This window comes from Oncorhynchus tshawytscha, linkage group LG07 (genome assembly GCF_018296145.1).
Source record: "Oncorhynchus tshawytscha isolate Ot180627B linkage group LG07, Otsh_v2.0, whole genome shotgun sequence".
Lineage (NCBI taxonomy): Eukaryota > Metazoa > Chordata > Actinopteri > Salmoniformes > Salmonidae > Oncorhynchus > Oncorhynchus tshawytscha.
Window position 1 is genome coordinate 58,102,643 of NC_056435.1, and position 19,644 is coordinate 58,122,286.

Genomic DNA, 19,644 nt, shown 5'->3' on the forward strand with positions numbered 1-19,644 from the left:
ATGGAACCTAAGAACTCCACAGTCCATTTATTTGATCATTTGTTTCTCTGATACTTAATGTTGTATTGCTTACCTCAATTGAGTTTACAGCAGAAACGGCACTCCTCGCTAACTAGCAGCTTAGTCACTAACAAAGGTTTTTATTATTAATATATCATAAATGTTATTGAACACTGACTGAAAGAGGAGTATCGAAAGCCAGCAGGCACTTGGAACACTAGAGCAGGGATAAATCAATTATCAGCAGGCAGATTCTCTTAAGCGGATGGTTGGTCAAATTGAAAGTCCAAACAGATAAACACATTTTTAGAGTGGCCATTAATGTTTCCAGCAAAGTACACCTGTGTAATGATCATGCTGTTTAATCAGCTTCTTGATATGCTACACCTGTCAAGTGGATTATCTTGGTGAAGGAGAAATGCTCACTAACAAGGATAAACAAATTTGTGAAGAACATTTTAGGGAAATAACCTTTATGTATGGAACATTTCTGGGATGTTTAATCTTAGCTCATGAAACCAACACTTTACATGTTGTGTTTATATTTTCGTTAAGTATAATGACAAACTATTTCAAATATTGCTTACATTTGCATAAGATCATGTATCTCACTATTATGCATGGGAATACTTGAACAGATTTCCAAAATTAAAATCACGAGGAGATAATTCCCTGGTGTTTTTACAGTTATGACAAACAATAAAAATATATATTTTTAAAATGCTCAGTTATTTGTTGAGCCAAATAAAACCACCTGCGGGCCAAATTCAGCCCGGGTGCTGCCAGTTGGGGAACCCTGCCCTAAAGAGTCAAAGTTGCTACTCTGTGTGTTCGGATCTGGATGTGGACTGAATTTGAACTGACTGTACGTTACTAGTACAAGATACATCATAGAAGCCTGATTTGGAGAGACTGAGTTCCCAATGTAAAAGTCAATGTCATTAAGAGGATCCAGAGAATCTGGCCCCCAGCTCATGTTGTCTGATTAGTCAGGATGCCTTGACATTTCTCCATAATGCTCTCCAGTGATTATGAAATTCTAAGGCGCTCTGCAAGATTAAAGGTTAGAGAGAAACATGTACCCTCGTCTGCCGCCTCCTCCGGGCAAATGCTGATAGAGATCTCGCAGTCTATGTGCACAAACCACATCAATTTTTGCTGTCTCAAGGCCTGGTGAGAGACTGAAGTAGGTGAGTTGCTTGCATCAGCTGCTAATCAGCTTTGCTTTCAGCACTGGCCAGCCTAGTGACTTTACATGGGAGATAATAAAAACACAGCTACCAATCACAGCAGCTCTGTTGGCTTGCTATCAGAATTACAGTTTCTGCCATGACATGCATCAAATTCAATTTGATGGGTCACATACACATATTTAGCAGATGTTATTGCGGGTGTAGCGAAAGCTTTTGTTCCTAGCTCCAACAGTGCAGTAGTATCGAACCATTCACAACGTGACCAATAACATTTGATGCATGTCATTCAAACCAACAGACCTGCCGTGTAGCAGTGCTGTGTGTTTATGATTTCACTTTGGCGTACTAAACTCTGAATAGCATCAAGTAAATGGGTCTCCCATTTAAGACAAACATTGCATAAGGTCCCAGGCCAACATACATAACGGACAAAGCCTAAACAAATTAAATAAATGAAGGCTAGGGCTAATTTTGCACATGTTAATAGGAGTGCTTCTACTGAGCCAGCTGTTACATGCCCAAACTCCACCCCTTTCCTCTGCTCCCCTCTCAGTTTCCATCTGGGACCCAATATGCAAATTAATCCCCACGGGCAGAAACTAGACCGAAAGGTTGGTTTAACTGACTTTTCAAGTTTGAGAGTACAGAGAGCAAAGATTTCATGGATTCCTGCAGTTAAAGATGCACTATCCAGCCATTCCCTGGTTGCTAAAATTCTAATAGTTCGCCAAATTTAAGTTTGTGAATAAACAAGCTAGTGTAGAGAATCATTGTACCATCTAAACTGCTGTGAAATAAATTTTCCATAAGCAAAACTATTGTACTTTCAGCTGTTTGAAGCTGGTGTACAACACCAAAAGTGAAAGATGAAAACAAAACTTGAGAATGGGAAGCATATAAATAGCATACATAGAACATATCTACCACTTCTTAAACTTGATTTCATTGAGAATGACATTTCAAAAAACACATCTGCAAATTTGGTCAGATCACCTAATAACTTACATATTGCAGCATTAAATATAGTTCCAGAGAAGCCCTAGAGGCAAAGACGCAAATCTGCTTACTGTTGAGAAAACATGCAATGCCATGGTAAATAAACAATACCAATTCATGTAGATAACTGGAACTATATTTCTATTAGAAACTGGACAAGCCCTGAACATCTCCCCCTTTATGAATATTGCTATACGATTGTCTAAACTAACGCCTATTCAGACAAACTGGTAGATGCTGCGTTTTGCGCAATCATGTGACATAGCACGATTTTATCCTGTATTTTAGGCCTTATCCCGTAATGAGAATTACACCCAAAATTAAAGCAATTGTCTGATGGTGCTGGACCATCTGGCATAATGAAAAGGGAACAGTGATGAAAAATCTTTCAATAAACCTTTCAAATCCAGGCATGTCACATAATTGCGCAAAACACAAGGCACTAAAATTATAATCACATACAAAGAAGCCTATGGGGCACACTGCCTTTTAGAGTAACATAAGGGGTGACAAATGGGCCATTTGGGTGACATCAAATCTGTTGTTACATGGCGCCTGAAGAAAAACTCTGCCAGTGAAACTCAGTTTATGGCCCTCTGCTGTGGGAGAACTCCGTCCACTCCCAGGTCAGTGGAGGTTGATTTTGCATGGCCAGTTACAGCAACAGTGAGCTGTTACGAGGGGAAAGGAGATTGAGAGAATGTGCAGCGCATCTCCACCGGCAAAACGGGACGAGAGAGCCAAATTAGATAAGCCCGAGATTTACTTTCCCTTTTACACGTGGCCAACCTTAATCCAGTCGTAGTGTATTACAAATAGAAAGGCAAGACAATTGGTTTGGCTGTAGGCCAGTGTTGTCGTTAAATAAGAACTATTTGCAGAGTGCGACTAACCCAGATATGGCTGTGGTGGCATACAGTGTCAATACTCATAAGTGAGTGTTTCCCCTATATTCATTTAGGAGCGGTGACCAAACACTGCTGAATTGTTGCCTCCGCTGCAAAAAATACATAATTATATCTGCAGAGACGCGCTTTTAAATGGATAGTCATTCAATGATAGGAAGTCTATGGGAACAGCTAGCATGTCAGTGCACTAACACTAGCTTTCAAAATGAGTCCTTTTTGGCTAACCACAGCAGTCAACAAGCTAATCAGCTACCTAGATAGCTTTCTAGCACATTTACTAACTTGTTTGTTAACAATTAACAAGTTAGTTAACTACCAAACGTTCTTGTCAAACTGTCAGAGTAGTTAGCAAGCAACAAGATATTCCAAAGGTCTAAAAAACACTTACATCTGATTTATATGCATTCGGTCATGTCACATGGCCAGGAATCAGATTTGTATCTGATTTCAAACCACCTACAAATGTAGTTTGAAATGAGTCTTGAAATATCTGATTCCATGTGCTTTTTGGCTGTTTAGACTGCAAGGAAAATAATAATAATTGAATCGGATATGCAAAAAATTGACTGGAGTCACTTCAAATTGCCAATGTGAACAAGCCTTAATGGGCTGGACCCAAAGGGTTTAGTCAGGCGCAAACAAAGGAAATGTGGGCTTAAATGGATGGAACTTGCCTTTGAAATGGCCGCCATGCTTGAGGACTTTGGTTCCATCCTCCTTAGCCAGCGTCATAAGCTCCCGAGTCACCTGGTAGGAGTCGTTGGTGGCACACAACGTGACTTTGTCTTGAACCACCCCCAAGGACACCAGGTGCGGGGTCCCCGAACTGGAGAGGACGGGGGGGGTTCAGTCCCACAGCACAGGGTTTCTCAACATGGACCATCTCAATTCAACCAATTACTCATTAACAAGGCTCAATGACATAAAATTCTGACACCAGAGTGACAATTATTTCAGTTAACTAACCAGCTTACAACAATTTACACTAGGTCTTCAGTAGTGAGCATTGCCACGTGCTTGGTTTCATTCCAGAGGGTGCTTACCTGGACCCATATTGTTGGATGCACTCAAAGCTTCCCTGAGGGTTGTCCTTGCCCACGTTGGACAGGTAGAAGTCAAAGTTCTGAGATCCATCTGGAGAGTCAGTCCTTGGGATCTTAATACGCTGTGAGGTTCACATCCAAAGGAGATTAATAAAAATATTCATCAACCACAGAAAACAAGGAGCGTCTCTCTTCCCTATATGCATGAAACTGCCAGGAGTGACGTATTGCACAGAGGTACTTGATCATTCTGAAGGGAAATGGGATTTCATTTTCCTCTACTGCTATAGTGCACGGAAGAAGAGATTTTGCTCATATTTGAATGTGACAGAGTCAGTCATGCCAAATAGCGAACCATCTGTAAAAAACACTCAACTGGGTCTAATTTCTGAAGGTCTCTTAACATTAACCCTTTACAGTGATGTTCAGTGTGTTGCATCTGTCAATATAGACTGATCTGAGTGGTGGGATCTGAGACTAATTAGAACATGAGCTTGCATGACACAAGCAGATCTTAGAGGTCTGAGTTGCTAGGTGTGTGTGTGTGTGTGTGTGTGTGTGTGTGTGTGTGTGTGTTCCCTCTGCTCTGGGCCCAGCTGCAGACTGCCAGAGAAGTATTTACAGATAGAGACATTGGAGAGTTCAACTATTCATAGTGTATAGCCCAGGTAGTCAGGGGTTAACCAGATGCTTTCAGAAGGGTGGAAAGAGTTAGGCCCCAAGCCTCTAAATACAACTCGTAGCTTAACAAATGTATATTTCACTGAAAACTAAACATTGGGTCTATACCAGCTAGGGTAGGAATTGTATTTAATGTGTATACCACCAGCGCTCAAATGATAGGTTTGCTTAAATCTTCAATAATGGTTGCATTAAAACATGCAGTTTACCCCCCCCCCCACAGGGTTGACCCATAACTAATACTGTAGTTCAAGTCAAAATGAAGATTTGACATGTGAACATACTTACCCCTTGGAGTCCCTTGAATTGCATTGTTGGCCACGAGGACGTTACATTCTGAAAAAGAGAGGAAGGGATTAGACTCTACAATCACATTTTCAATATAAGCATTGATTGTAAGTTGTTCCATCATAACAATAATGTGAATGTCACTCAGCTACAACTGGACTATCACAAATGTGGTTGAGAAAAATACAGAGCCGTTTCTCATTAAGTGACAAAAGCAGGCAATTCTGTCAACCAGTCACAGCTCATATGCTATTGGTAAGCATATATTGTGTTTCATCTGGCAAATAAACTAGCAAAGAAGCAAGCTAGCAAAAGCATGTTTATAGTTTCATGAATTTGCAACAAGCAAAATGTACAGTAGGAATATGAAACTCCCTCTTATATTGAAAGCGATGTAAATAATAGGCATCTCAGACAAAATAGTCACATTAACATTACCTCAGAATTAGCGAGTATTCAGACCTCGACTTTTTCCACATTTTGTGTTAGGTTACAGCCTTATTCTAAAATTGATTACATTTCCCGCCCCCCTCCTCATCAACCTACACACAATACTCCATAACGATAAAACAAAAAACAGGATGAGACATTTTTGCTAGTATATAAAATAAAAAACAGAAATTACATAAGTATTCAGACCATTTACTCAGTACAAGCTTGGCACACCTGTATTTGGGGAGTTCGTCCCATTCTTCTCTGCAGATCCTCTCAAGCTGTCAGATTGGATGGGGAGCATTGCTACACAGCTATTTTCAGGTCTCTCCAGAGATGTTCGGGCGGGTTCAGGTCCGGGCGCTGGCTGGGCAACTCAAGACTAGTCCCAAAGCCACTCCTGTGTTATCTTGGCTGTGTGCTTAGGATCGTTGTCCTGTTGGAAGGTGAACCTTCACCAGTCGGAGGTCCTGAGCAGGTTATCAAGGATCTCTGTACTTTGCTCAGTTTAGCTTTCCCTCAATCCTGACTAGTCTCCCAGTCGCTGAAAAGCATCCCCAAAGCATGATGTTGCCACCACCATGCTTCACCGTAGAGATGTTCCCAGGTTTCCTCCAGAAGTGACGCTTGGCATTCAGGCCAAAGAGTTCAATCTTGGTTTCATCAGACCAAATAATCTTGTTTCTCATGGTCTGAAAGTCTTGGGAAGAGTAATGGTGGTTCCAAACTTCTTCCATTTAAGATTGATGGACTCCAATCAAGTTGTAGAAACATCTCAAGGGTGACCAATGGAAACAGGATACTTAAGTAATACATTAGCAAAGATTTACATAAACCGGTTTGAAGATTTCTGTTTATTTCATCCATTTGAGAATAAGGCTGTAACTTAACAAAATGTGGAAAAAGTCAACGGGTCTGAATACTTTCCAAAGGCACTGTATATCTGATCATAATAAAGTAAATCACATGTAGTCAGATTACGTCAACAGGTCACGTATAATGGTAGCTACAGTGCCTTGCGAAAGTATTCGGCCCCCTTGAACTTTGCGACCTTTTGCCACATTTCAGGCTTCAAACATAAAGATATAAAACTGTATTTTTTTGTGAAGAATCAACAACAAGTGGGACACAATCATGAAGTGGAACGACATTTATTGGATATTTCAAACTTTTTTAACAAATCAAAAACTGAAAAATTGGGCGTGCAAAATTATTCAGCCCCTTTACTTTCAGCGCAGCAAACTCTCTCCAGAAGTTCAGTGAGGATCTCTGAATGATCCAATGTTGACCTAAATGACTAATGATGATAAATACAATCCACCTGTGTGTAATCAAGTCTCTGTATAAATGCACCTGCACTGTGATAGTCTCAGAAGTCCGTTAAAAGCGCAGAGAGCATCATGAAGAACAAGGAACACACCAGGCAGGTCCGAGATACTGTTGTGAAGATTTTTAAAGCCGGATCCCAAGGATCCCGGATCCCAAAAACATCCCAAGGAGCACTGTGCAAGCGATAATATTGATATGGAAGGAGTATTAGACCACTGCAAATCTACCAAGACCTGGCCGTCCCTCTAAACTTTCAGCTCATACAAGGAGAAGACTGATCAGAGATGCAGCCAAGAGGCCCATGATCACTCTGGATGAACTGCAGAGATCTACAGCTGAGGTGGGAGACTCTGTCCATAGGACAACAATCAGTCGTATATTGCACAAATCTGGCCTTTATGGAAGAGTGGCAAGAAGAAAGCCATTTCTTAAAGATATCCATAAAAAGTGTCGTTTAAAGTTTGCCACAAGCCACCTGGGAGACACACCAAACATGTGGAAGAAGGTGCTCTGGTCAGATGAAACCAAAATGGACCTTTTTGGCAACAATGCAAAACGTTATGTTTGGCGTAAAAGCAACACAGCTCATCACCCTGAACACACACCATCCCCACTGTCAAACATGGTGGTGGCAGCATCATGGTTTGGGCCTGCTTTTCTTCAGCAGGGACAGGGAAGATGGTTAAAATTGATGGGAAGATGGATGGAGCCAAATACAGGACCATTCTGGAAGAAAACCTGATGGAGTCTGCAAAAGACCTGAGACTGGGACAGAGATTTGTCTTCCAACAAGACAATGATCCAAAACATAAAGCAAAATCTACAATGGAATGGTTCAAAAATAAACATATCCAGGTGTTAGAATGGCCAAGTCAAAGTCCAGACCTGAATCCAATCGAGAATCTGTGGAAAGAACTGAAAACTGCTGTTCACAAATGCTCTCCATCCAACCTCACTGAGCTCGAGCTGTTTTGCAAGGAGGAATGGGAAAAAATGTCAGTCTCTCGATGTGCAAAACTGATAGAGACATACCCCAAGCAACTTACAGCTGTAATCGCAGCAAAAGGTGGCGCTACAAAGTATTAACTTAAGGGGGCTGAATAATTTTGCACGCCCAGTTTTTCAGTTTTTGATTTGTTAAAAAAGTTTGAAATATCCAATAAATGTCATTCCACTTCATGATTGTGTCCCACTTGTTGTTGATTCTTCACAAAAAAAGTTTTATATCTTTATTTTTGAAGCTTGAAATGTGGCAAAAGGTCGCAAAGTTCAAGGGGGCCGAATACTTTCGCAAGGCACTGTGTCTATTGATAAACTGGATAAATCAAGATGATGCCTAGGCCTATTTACAATACAGGTGAATGCATATTCACTGAGTGTTCATGCATTGAGTTAGAGCTTGTTTTGGCTGATTTCATGGGGCTACAGATGAAAAAAAATTTTCCATTCCATTTGAGACTTATTGTCCTAATCAACAAAAGTTGCATTGAAGAAGCAATCTCATCTTTTACAAAAGCGTGTGTGGTCTCTTTTAAACCTAAAGATGTCATTCACACAGTGAGAGAAGTGAAAAACCATACAATCAGCTTTGTGACTAGGGTAGTGAATTGATGTTAGCTTCATCTGTAAGCTAGCAAGGAGAGTTAGCCTACATAGCTGGAAACTACCGGTATCTTTGATGGCACAGAAGAACATGGCTGACATTTTACATTCTCCCAACCAATTGTGCTATTTTACAATTTATTGTGTACATAATGTTGCAGCTACTGTCTCTTATGACCGAAAATAACTTCTGAACATCAGAAAGGCGTTTACTCACCGCGGACTGCAATAAACTTTTTCCTTTAACAAGTTAGAAGAGAAAGTTATCCTGCTTTCACTGGAAAAGGCCCAGATCCACGCCTTTTGCACAAAGAAAAAAAATGTGGACCCCAAGGAACTTGAAACTCTCGACCTGCTCCACTACAGCCCCGCCGATGTTAATGGGAGCTTGTTCAGCCCGCCTTTTCCTGTAGTCCACGATCAGCTCCTTGGTTTTGCTCACACTGAGGGAGAGGTTGTTGTCCTGGCACCACACTGCTAGTTCTCTGACCAAATCCCCATACTCTGTCTCATCATGGTCGGTGATCAGGCCTACCACTGTTATGTCGTCAGCAAACTTGATGGTGTTGGAGTCGTGTTTGACAACGCAGTCATGGGTGAACAAGGAAGTACACACCCCTGAGGGGCTCCAGTGTTAAGGATCAGCGTGGCAGACGTGTTGTTGCCTACTCTCACCACCTGGATGCGGCCCGTCAGGAAGTCCAGGATCCAGTTGCAGAGGGAGGTGTTTAGTCCCAGAGTCCTTAGCTTCGTGGGCACTATGGTGTTGAACGCTGAGCTGTAGTCAATGAACAGCATTCTCACGTAGGTATTCCTTTTGTCCAGGTGAGAAAGGGCGGTGTGGTGTACGTCATCTGTGGATCGGTTGGGGCTGTATGCGAATTGGAGTGGGTCTAGGGTGTCTGGGAGGATGCTGTTGACGTGAGCCATGACCAGCCTTTCAAAGTACCTCATGGCTACCGACGTGACTGCCACGGGGCGGTAATCATTTAGGCAGGTTACCTTCACTTCCTTGGACACAGGGACTGTGGTGGTCTGCTTGAATCATATAGGTATTATAGACTTGGTCAGGGAGCGGTTGAAAATGTCAGCAAAGACACTTGGTCCGCGCATGCTTTGAGTACACGCCCTGGTAATTCGTCTGGCCTAGCGGCTTTGTGAATGTTGGCCTGTTTAAAAATGTTTTGTTCACATCGGCTACCGAGAGAGTCTTCACACAGTCATCCAGAACAACTGGTGCTCTCGTGCATGCTTCAGTGTTGCTTGCCTCAATGAGCATAAAAGGCATTTAGTTCGTCTGGTAGGCTTGCATCACTGGGCAGCTCGCGTCTGGGTTACCCTTTGTAGTCCGTAATAGTTTTCAAGCCCTGCCACATCCGACGAGCGTCAGAGCAGGATTCAATCTTAATCATGTATTGACGCTTTGCTTGTTTGATGGTTCGTCTGAGGGTATAGCAGGATTTCTTATAAGCGTCCGGATTAGTCTCCCACTCCTTGAAAGCGGCAGCTCTAGCCTTTAGCTTGATGCAGATGTTGCCTTTAATCCATTGCTTCTGGTTGGGATATGTACGTACAGTCACTGTGGGGAAGACGTCGTCGATGCACTTATTGACGAAGCCGATGATTGAGGTGGTGTATTCCTCAATGCCATTGGATGAATCCTGGAACATATTCCAGTCTGTGCTAGCAAAACAGTCCTGCAATATAGCATCCGCGTCATATAACCACTTCCGTATTTAGCAAGTCACTGGTACTTCCCACTAGTTTTTGCTTGTAAGCAGGAATCAGGAGGATAGAATTATGGTCATATTTGCCAAATGGAGGGCAGGGGAGAGCTTTGTATGCATCTATGTATGGAGTAAAGGTGGTCTAGGATTTTTATCCCCCCTGGTTGCACATTTGACATGCTGGTAAAAATTTGGTAAAACTGGTGTAAGTTTGCCTGCATTAAAGTCCTCGGTCACTAGGAGCGCCGCTTCTGGGTGACCATTTTCTTCCTTGCTCATGGCTTTATAGAGTTGGTTGATAGAGGTCTTAGAGGTCTCCGGCTTCTCAGAAGGATCCCCGATCTGCGTCCCCTTTTCTGGAATCTTTTCTTCATGCAAAAGATGTGAATCTGGGCCTGTTCCAGTGAAAGCAGGATATCCTCGTCGGACTGGTTAAAGGAAAAAGTTTATTCCAGTCTGCGGTGAGTAATCGCTTTTCTGATGTCCAGAAGTTATTTTCGGTCATAAGAGACGGTAGCAGCAACATTATGTACACAATAGGTTAAAAAATAAGTTACACAAAATGCAAAAAAATGTATAATTGCACAATTGATTGGGAGAATGTAAAACGTCAGCCATGTTATTCGGCGCCATCTTCCCATCTTCTTCCAACTTCGATTGGCTTGTTGTCAGCTTGTTCTAAGCTCCTATTGGCCAAGGCAGTGTTCCTTTCCATATCCCCTCCTGACACCCTTTCTACCACTGACTTGAATTAGGCTACTTAACAGGACAAGATCTTAACTTCTTGATTCAACACACTAAGTCCCAACCGTGCCTGAATTAAATCCTTTAGGCCCAGTTTCTCAACTTCCAATCATTTGGATTAGGATTTTAAAAAATGTTTTTATTGGTCCCTGGCCTGAACATTCTGGGAATATGCTACAGAGTCTGACTAGCTTGTTGCTGGAATTATGTAAATGTTGTTGACAGTCCATTGAACTTCCCAGGACTCCTGGCCTCGGTTGATCACAGGCCCCAGATGCCCGTTAAGTGCATCCAGATAGTACAGGTTGTATGGCCATGGGATTAACACGGTAGCTTTATTTGGTCCCTACAGATTGGTTTGGTAAGAGTCCGTAAGGGCCCACAATCACCAGAGGCTGACGTGATAGGGATTTGCGCAACTGTGACAACTATTTTTTTCCTGAGTCATGATTCTGTGTTTGCCACTGAGAAAAGCCTGGAATGCAAAGCCATGGAATGAGACCAAATCCACATCACATACAAACACTACTGCCCACCAGGACAGTCAATTAGACAGAGGAAATGTATTGGCCAATACAGAAGAAAAAACATATTCGCTTCAGATTTTCTAAATTTGGGCAAAACTATGTAAAAAAATATATATATTGCTGTTCGCCCTTTTCTGTGAATATCTTGTAGGTCTAATGTGCGAACTGTTTTGCAAACATATGTAATGTTTTCTTACAATAAAATAGCTGTAGTTATATTAATCATTGTGCAAATGGAACCTCTCCCACCCAGAAAGTCCTTGAAAAGCACTAGTTTAAACGGATTCATGCTATCATGAACTTTTACTGTAGCTTTAAGAGAACAAGCACAAGATTAGAAGTAAAAGGAGTGAAAACCCTAGCGACTAGTATTTTGAAGAAAACAGCATATAACCCAATCAAACGTTAAGTAGGCCTATAATTTTATATAAAAACAGTCAAGTAGCCTATGCTATATATTTATTATAAAGATTGGCAATAAAGTTTCTTGCCTGGGGAGCTTGCCAATGTAACATTCACATTTAAGTCAAGAGTTTAGTCATGAACATAACGTACACTGACAAACTCAGAGTGTGGAGCAACTGGATAGGTCTGTAGCCAAAACATTGTTACAATAAGGTGTATTGCTATTCCAAAAATAGTTTGGAATGAAACCAATGTATTGATGCAGATAAGTAGTAACAACGGAGTGAATTAGATTTTTTTTTGTATAAAAAGGTGATTTTTGGGTGAGAATTTCATAAAACGTGCTAACATAGCTAGCTACAAATGTATAAGAAAAACAAATTAAATTTAAAAAAAAAATTGGTAGACAATGGTGGTGTGAATTTGTAAACTACACATTTAGTCATCTTAAACAGGTTTGACCTAATGGTAGCAGCTGGTGACAGTGGCTAGCTAAGTAAACTAACATCCACTGTTGACAACAGTACCCCTGACTATTTTCAAGGTAAAAGGAACATTAGCCAACTTATTTTATAATTTAAGTGGACTGTCAATTTAATGTATCTACTAAAACTTTTAGTATAGCTAGCCAGCAAGTTAATGTTAACTAGCAAGCTAGCTAGTCAGAATAATTGCTTTCTGAACTAGCTAGATTGGCTGTCTAAATTTTGACTATTGTCATAAATTCAGCTTATGATTGCAATCTCCTTTATTACAGTATTATAGGACGTTTGTCACCGATAGACCCTAACCAAAGATGTATTCTTAAGGAGCCCGTTACCATTACTCCTTAAAGCTGCAATATGCAACTTTTTGGGCGACCCGACCAAATTCACATAGAAATGTGAATTATAAAGCTGTCATTCTCAATGAAAGCAGGTGCGGTAGATCTGTTCTATGTGCGTTATTTCTATGCTTCCTGTTCTTAAATGTTGTTTTTGCATCTTTTGCTTTTGTACACCAGCTTCAAACAACTGAAAATACAATACTTTCTGTTATGGAAAATATATTTCACAGCAGTTTAGATTAGAGGTCGACCGATTAATCGGAATGGCCGATTCTATCTCAAGGCCATCAGACTATTAAACAGCCACCACTAACATTGAGTGGCTGCTGCCAACACACTGACTCAACTCCAGCCACTTTAATAATGGGAATTGATGGGAAATAATGTAAAATATATCACTAGCCACTTTAAACAATGCTACCTAATATAATGTTTACATACCCTACATTATTCATCTCATATGTATACGTATATACTGTACTCTATATCATCTACTGCATCTTTATGTAATACATGTGTCACTAGCCACTAACTATGCCACTTTGTTTACATACTCATCTCATATGTATATACTGTACTCGATACCATCTACTGTATCTTGCCTATGCCGCTCTGTACCATTACTCATTCATATATCTTTATGTACATATTCTTTATCCCCTTACACTTGTGTCTATATGACAGTAGTTTTGGAATTGTTAGTTAGATTACTTGTTGGTCATTACTGCATTGTCGGAACTAGAAGCACAAGCATTTCGCTACACTCGCATTAACATCTGCTAACCATGTGTATGTGACAAATCAAATTTGATTTGGGCCGATTTCAAGTTTTCATAACAATCGGAAATCGGTATTTTTGGACACAGATTTGGCCCCAATTTTTTTTTATACCTTTATTTAACTAGGCAAGTCAGTTAAGAACACATTCTTATTTTCAATGACGGCCTAGGAACGGTGGGTTAACTGCCTTGTTCAGGGGCAGACACGACAGATTTTTACCTTGTTTGCTTGGGGATTCAATCTTGCAACCTTAAGGTTAACTAGTCCAATGCTCTACCCCCCTGATTAAATTGCACTTCACGAAGAGCCTGCCTGTTACGCGAATGCAGTAAGCCAAGGTAAGTTGCTAGCTAGCATTAAACTTATCTTATAAAAAACAATCAATCATAATCACTAGTTAACTACACATGGTTGATGATATTACTAGTTTATCTAGCGTGTCCTGTGTTGCATATAATCAATGCAACGCAGGGGGATGATTTAACAAAAGCGCATTTGCAAAAAACAGCACAATCGTAGCACGACTGTACCTAACCATAAACACCAATGCCTTTCTTAATATTAATACACAGAAGTATATATTTTTTAAACCTGCATATTTACCTTAAGGAAATCCAGGTTAGCAGGCAATATTAACCAGGTGAAATTGTGTCACTTCTCTTGCGTTCATTGCACGCAGAGTCAGGGTATATGCAACAGTTTGGGCAGCCTGGCTCATTGCGAACTAATTTGCCAGAATTTTACCTAATTATGACATAACATTGAAGGTTGTACATTGTAACAGGAATATTTAGACTTAGGGATGCCACCCGTTAGATAAAATACGGAACGGTTCCGTATTTCACTGAAATAATAAACGTTTTGTTTTCGGAATGATAGTTATGACCATATTAATGACCAAAGGCTCGTATTTCTGTTTGTTATTATGTTATAATTAAGTCTATGATTTGATAGAGCAATCTGACTGAGCGATGGTAGGCAGCAGCAGGCTCGTAAGCATTCATTCAAAGAGCACTTTTGTGAGTTTTTCCAGCAGCTCTTCGCAAGCACAGCACTGTTTATGACTTCAAGCCTATCAACTCCCGAGATTAGGCTGGTGTAACCGATGTGAAATGGCTAGCTAGTTAGCAGGGTGCGCGCTAATAGCGTTTAGAGCTTGTTCCCCTTGCTCTGCATGGGTAACGCTGCTTCAACGCTGTTGTCGATGTGTTCCTGGTTCAAGCCCAGGTAGGGGCAAGGAGAGGGACAGAAGCTATACTGTTACACTGGCAATACTAAAGTTCCTATAAGAACATCCAATAGTCTAACATATAATAGTGTATATGAAATACAAATGGTATAGAGAGAAATTGTCCCATAAATACTTTATTAATTACAATCTAAAAACTCTTACCTTGGAATATTGAAGTCTCATGTTAAAAGGAACCACCAACTTTCATATGTTCTCATGTTCTGAGCAAGGAACTTAAAAATTAGCTTTTTTACATGGCACATATTGCACTTTTACTTTCTTCTCCAACACTGTGTTTGCATTATTTAAACCAAATTGAACATGATTCATTATTTGAGGCTAAATTAATTTTTATTGATGTATTATATTAAGTTAAAATAAGTGTTCATTCAGTATTGTTGTAATTGTCATTATTATATACATTTTTTTTTTTAAATAAATAAACTTAAATCAGCCGATTATTCGGTATTGGCTTTTTTTGATCCTCCAATAATCGGTATCGGCGTTGAAAAATCATAATCACTCGACCTCTAGTTTAGACAGTATAATTATTTTCCACACAATGGCAGCTTGTTCTGTCACAAACTGACATTAGGCAAACTATTATAATTTTAGCAACGTTTCCTGCATATTGCACCTTTAAGGTCCAAGGACCTTATTATATCTTGTTTTCAGAGGTAGTGCTAATTTACTATCTAGCATGCTCTGAACTCCTGTGTGTAATGGAAGGCAGGCAAAAAGGTGTTGTCACTGAAAAGTACAGTATGTGTGTATTTTGAATTTGTTAAATTATTTTGATGTGATATGAAATTAAAGGGCTTTAATGTTTCTAGAATCATATCGCAATTGATAATCGACTTCACGTTTAGATGGGAGTATTTTGCTGTTTTAGCGGTCTTCCGTAAACACACGCTGTAACATGGGGATATGGCCGTGTGGGAACACTAACCCTATAATGGCGTGTATTCATTTAACGTCATGTTTCTTTGAAAATTGTTTCTAGTTGATATGAAAGTTAAGGTCCTTATCATGCTACCACAACTGATGCGTGTTAGTGTTCAGACCAAGCATCGGTGCTCTTAACAAAACTCCCCCGTACAGAAGACGCCTTCGTCCAATGACTTAGCTACTGTAATGTGTAATGGAACAGGGTCATGATCAAGGGTTACGATAGTTAGCTAGCTAAAAAAAAAAATTATATATATATATATATATATATATATATAATTTCCTAACATCTCCAAAACGCCAAAATACTGACTGCAGTGCCAATCCGTGGCTTAAGAACATATGGTAAATTAGCTAAAGTTAAGTAAAGATGTCACGCGAAATTGCTATCAAAATAGTCATCGATTTCACCAAACAGTGCGATTAGTGTCACATTTCAGTACGGACTTGAGTAGAAAAAAAGTGGACTTGGCTGGGGTAAAGGTTACTTTTTTTGTTGTTGGGGAAATTACATTTGGTTAGCCAGCTAACGTAAGCTACATTGACAGATGTAGCTAGCTACAGTACATCGACTACACACATCCATTTCTCTCAAACTTTGATTTGTAATCCACAAATTGCTAACTCACTTCATGGCATATGCATTATTGGTTTGACAGTAAGTTACGTTAACTAGCAAGGTAATTTGAATAACGTTTGCTCAACCCGACTGTGCGTGGCAGTTAGTTCACCAGTTTTGATAGCATCGGTAGTTGTATAAGGTAAGCTATAAGACATGTATTCAACTTTACCTTAGAGGTTTGGTACTTTTCTATCGCTCTGAAAGCTGTCTCTGTCAATTTTACGTGCAATACAGTAACGTGGTCTGTATTCCGTCGGCCACAATTCAGTCCATACCTCCCATCCACGGAGAGCGCCGCCATCTTTACCAACCCTCTACCATCGTCTGGGTTTTATGTCCGAGCATATAGATACTCTACCTCTAATTCAAGGGAGGGACTCCCCCAAGGGCTTGTTCTATTTTTTTTTCTTTTGATTGGGCTTACTTTTTCTTTCCTCTCTAATAACCATATGTAATTTCAGCCCTCCTCAGACTTCACTCCCTCAGTGTATGAATGCTAGAGTTTGTCGTTGTAGAACTCATTCTTTTGAGAAGTGAAAGGAATGGATCGAATCAGCTGTGGTCTGTCCACTACTACGTCATAGAAAAATACGGTATCATAATGTCCACTTGGAATTAGTGGAAATGTATGCTGCTGACTGACACCTACAAAGTTTTTATCTTTGACATTTATTTACTACTGACAGGTATTACTTTTAAATTCAAAGATTTTTTTCCATTGCTTTTCACTGACATGATCCAGATTCTCTTACAATAATTTATAGTGAAAACAATATATATTCATTGTAGGGTTTCATAAAGATGAGACCCCCATAGTAAAGTATAATAATCCTTCTCAGCATGTTTCTCTGGCTGACAGTGGCATTGCCAAACCAACAAACAATACAAAAAGTTAAAATACTCTCAATAAAGGATTTGTAAAACAGAGTCAGTATAGTACAGTCTATATTAAAAGAAGCCAACTTTTTTAGAAAGTACAGTCTCTTGTTGGCTCTTTTTGTAGATCAGGTCTGTACATTTACTCCACTGAAGCTTATTGTCCAAAAGGACACTCATATATTTATATTCCTCTACAATTTCTATATTCTGACCTCTGATAGATGTTGCAGAGGTAGGTGTTGTACACTTCCTGAAGTCTATGCACGTCTCTTTGGTCTTGTTGGTATTGAGGACCAAGTGTGATTCCTCACACCACTCTACAAAGTCATCTAGGACCGGGCCATGGTGTTCCTCATCATCATGCAACAGGCTGATCAAGTCAGTGTCATCAGCGAACTTAACGAGATGTCTGTCTGTATGGGAACTAGTACAACTATTAGTGTACAAGATGTACAGAAGTGGGGACAAAACACATCCCTGGGGAGAGCCTGTGTTGGTATTGCGTATATCTGACACATGGGGACCTATTTTGACTCTCTGTGAGCGTTGGCTCAGGAAGTCCAGCAGCCACAAAACCAGCCCCCCATCTAAGTAGAAGTCCCGAATGAGTCTCTGTGCCAGAATGTAAGGCTGGATTGTGTTGAAGGCAGAAGAAAAGTCAACAAACAGAACCCTGACATGGGATACTTGGAGTCAAACAGACAGGCCTGGATGAGATGTTTAAGTTCAGGGCCCTCTGTAAGGCTCACAAAATAATTTTAGACCCAAGTCACCCCCTGTACCTGGAATTTGAATTACTCCCCTCTGGGCGCAGGTATAGGGCACCCCTCAGCAGGAAAAATAGAACGAGACAATCATTTGTGCCAGGTGTGATATCCCTCCTAAATAGCTTGGGCAAATGTTCCCATTGACTCAGCCAGTCTTTTCTTCTTTTTTATTTCATGTTTTACTTCTTATTTCTTACTATTATTATTTTTATTGGTGCGTAACTGTTATGAAAGTTGTATTGTCAATTTGGTTTTGTATTTAGACGCCACTTTAAATGTGTACATGACACTGCAACAAAATGTCCCCATGGGGACAATAAATTGAGTAAGTAAGTAAGTAAGTATATTAGAGGCATAATGGCCAAACCAGTAACCATGGAAGAGCAGTCTCAACCTTTTTTGGTTACATATTTTGCTTATACCAGAGTACCCCCGAAGTACCCCCTTGTGCATTTACCAGTAGGCCTATGTTGTTATGAAGCTCAATGGGGTGTGCTTAGTCCCATCCTGTACTGCTTGTTCACCCACGACTGCGTGGCCAGCAGGTATTGGCAGGTAAAAAAATGCAGGTAAAAGCAGGTAAAAAAATTATTTGTATATTTTCTGTGAAAATAACTTGCCTACAATAAATGTGCTTAGCTGTAACACTGGCTTGATTTTGGAGGCACTATCTAGGTACTTCCCTCTCCTTACTGCAGGATCAGAGGAGCGTTGATTTTTTGGGGACAGTCGAGTGTAAAAAGGCTACAGAGACAAGCGGGAACCACAGGAACTTCTGTTATGAGTGTGGGGACTAACTGCTGCACGAGACACTCTTCTGTTTCAGCTGTCAGGAATGGAAGAGGAAGAAGCCATTGAAGAAAATGAGGACGGTTGAGGTTGAATTTAATGAAAATGGGGATAAAAAAAAGGAGATAGGGGGGCGAAGACTGGTGGCAAGTACAAACAGAGTGAGCAGTACGCCAGGTCGAGTGCTAGAGGTGAAATGGAAGTTAGTTAGGGCAAGCTAAGTGAAGGGGAAGGTGTGGTAAATTGTATCAGCATATCGATTGCGCAATCAGGGCTGGTAAAACCTTGGATCATTGCTATTCTAACTTCCGCGACGCATATAAGGCCCTCCTCCGCCCTCCTTTCGGAAAAGCTGACCACGACTCCATTTTGTTGCTCCCTGCCTACAGACAGAAACTAAAACAAGAAGCTCCCACGCTCAGGTCTGTTCAACGCTGGTCCGACCAATCTGATTCCACGCTTAAAGACTGCTTCAATCACGTGGACTGGGATATGTTCCGCATTGCTTCCAACAACAACATTGACAAATATGCTGATTCGGTGAGCGAGTTCATTAGAAAGTGCATTGACGATGTCGTTCCCATAGCAACGATTAAAACATTCCCAAACCAGAAACCGTGGATTGATGGCAGCATTCGCGTGAAACTGAAAGCGCGAACCACTGCTTTTAACCAGGGCAAGGTGACTGGAAACATGACCGAATACAAACAGTGTAGCTATTCCCTCCGCAAGGCAATCAAACAAGCTAAGCGTCAGTATAGAGACCAAGTAGAGTCACAATTCAACGGCTCAGACACAAGAGGTATGTGGCAGGGAATACAGTCAATCACGGATTACAAAAAGAAAACCAGCCCCGTCACGGACCAGGATGTCTTGCTCCCAGACAGACTAAATAACTTTTTTGCCCGCTTTGAGGACAATACAGTG

The 19,644-nt window shown here is 40.6% G+C and overlaps 1 protein-coding gene across 5 annotated transcripts in view; it reads right to left on the reverse strand.

The window, feature by feature from the left end:
* ell2 (elongation factor for RNA polymerase II 2) overlaps positions 1-16,814 on the reverse strand; it is a 61,990-nt gene extending 45,176 nt beyond the window's left edge. For 2 of the 5 annotated variants that reach the window (XR_006083798.1, XM_042324692.1), the window contains exons 1-4: positions 16,452-16,814; positions 5,110-5,157; positions 4,141-4,262; positions 3,772-3,923 (exon numbers count right to left, since the gene is read on the reverse strand). Coding sequence is in view for 4 of the 5 variants with exons in the window: in XM_042324692.1 (XP_042180626.1) it covers positions 3,772-3,923; positions 4,141-4,262; positions 5,110-5,157; positions 16,452-16,583 (454 nt within the window). In the remaining variant the exon portion in view is untranslated. The remainder of the gene's footprint in view (positions 1-3,771; positions 3,924-4,140; positions 4,263-5,109; positions 5,158-16,451) is intronic. The other 3 variants (XM_042324690.1, XM_042324689.1, XM_042324691.1) reach the window with 2 other exon arrangements.
* Positions 16,815-19,644: the final 2,830 nt, after the last annotated feature.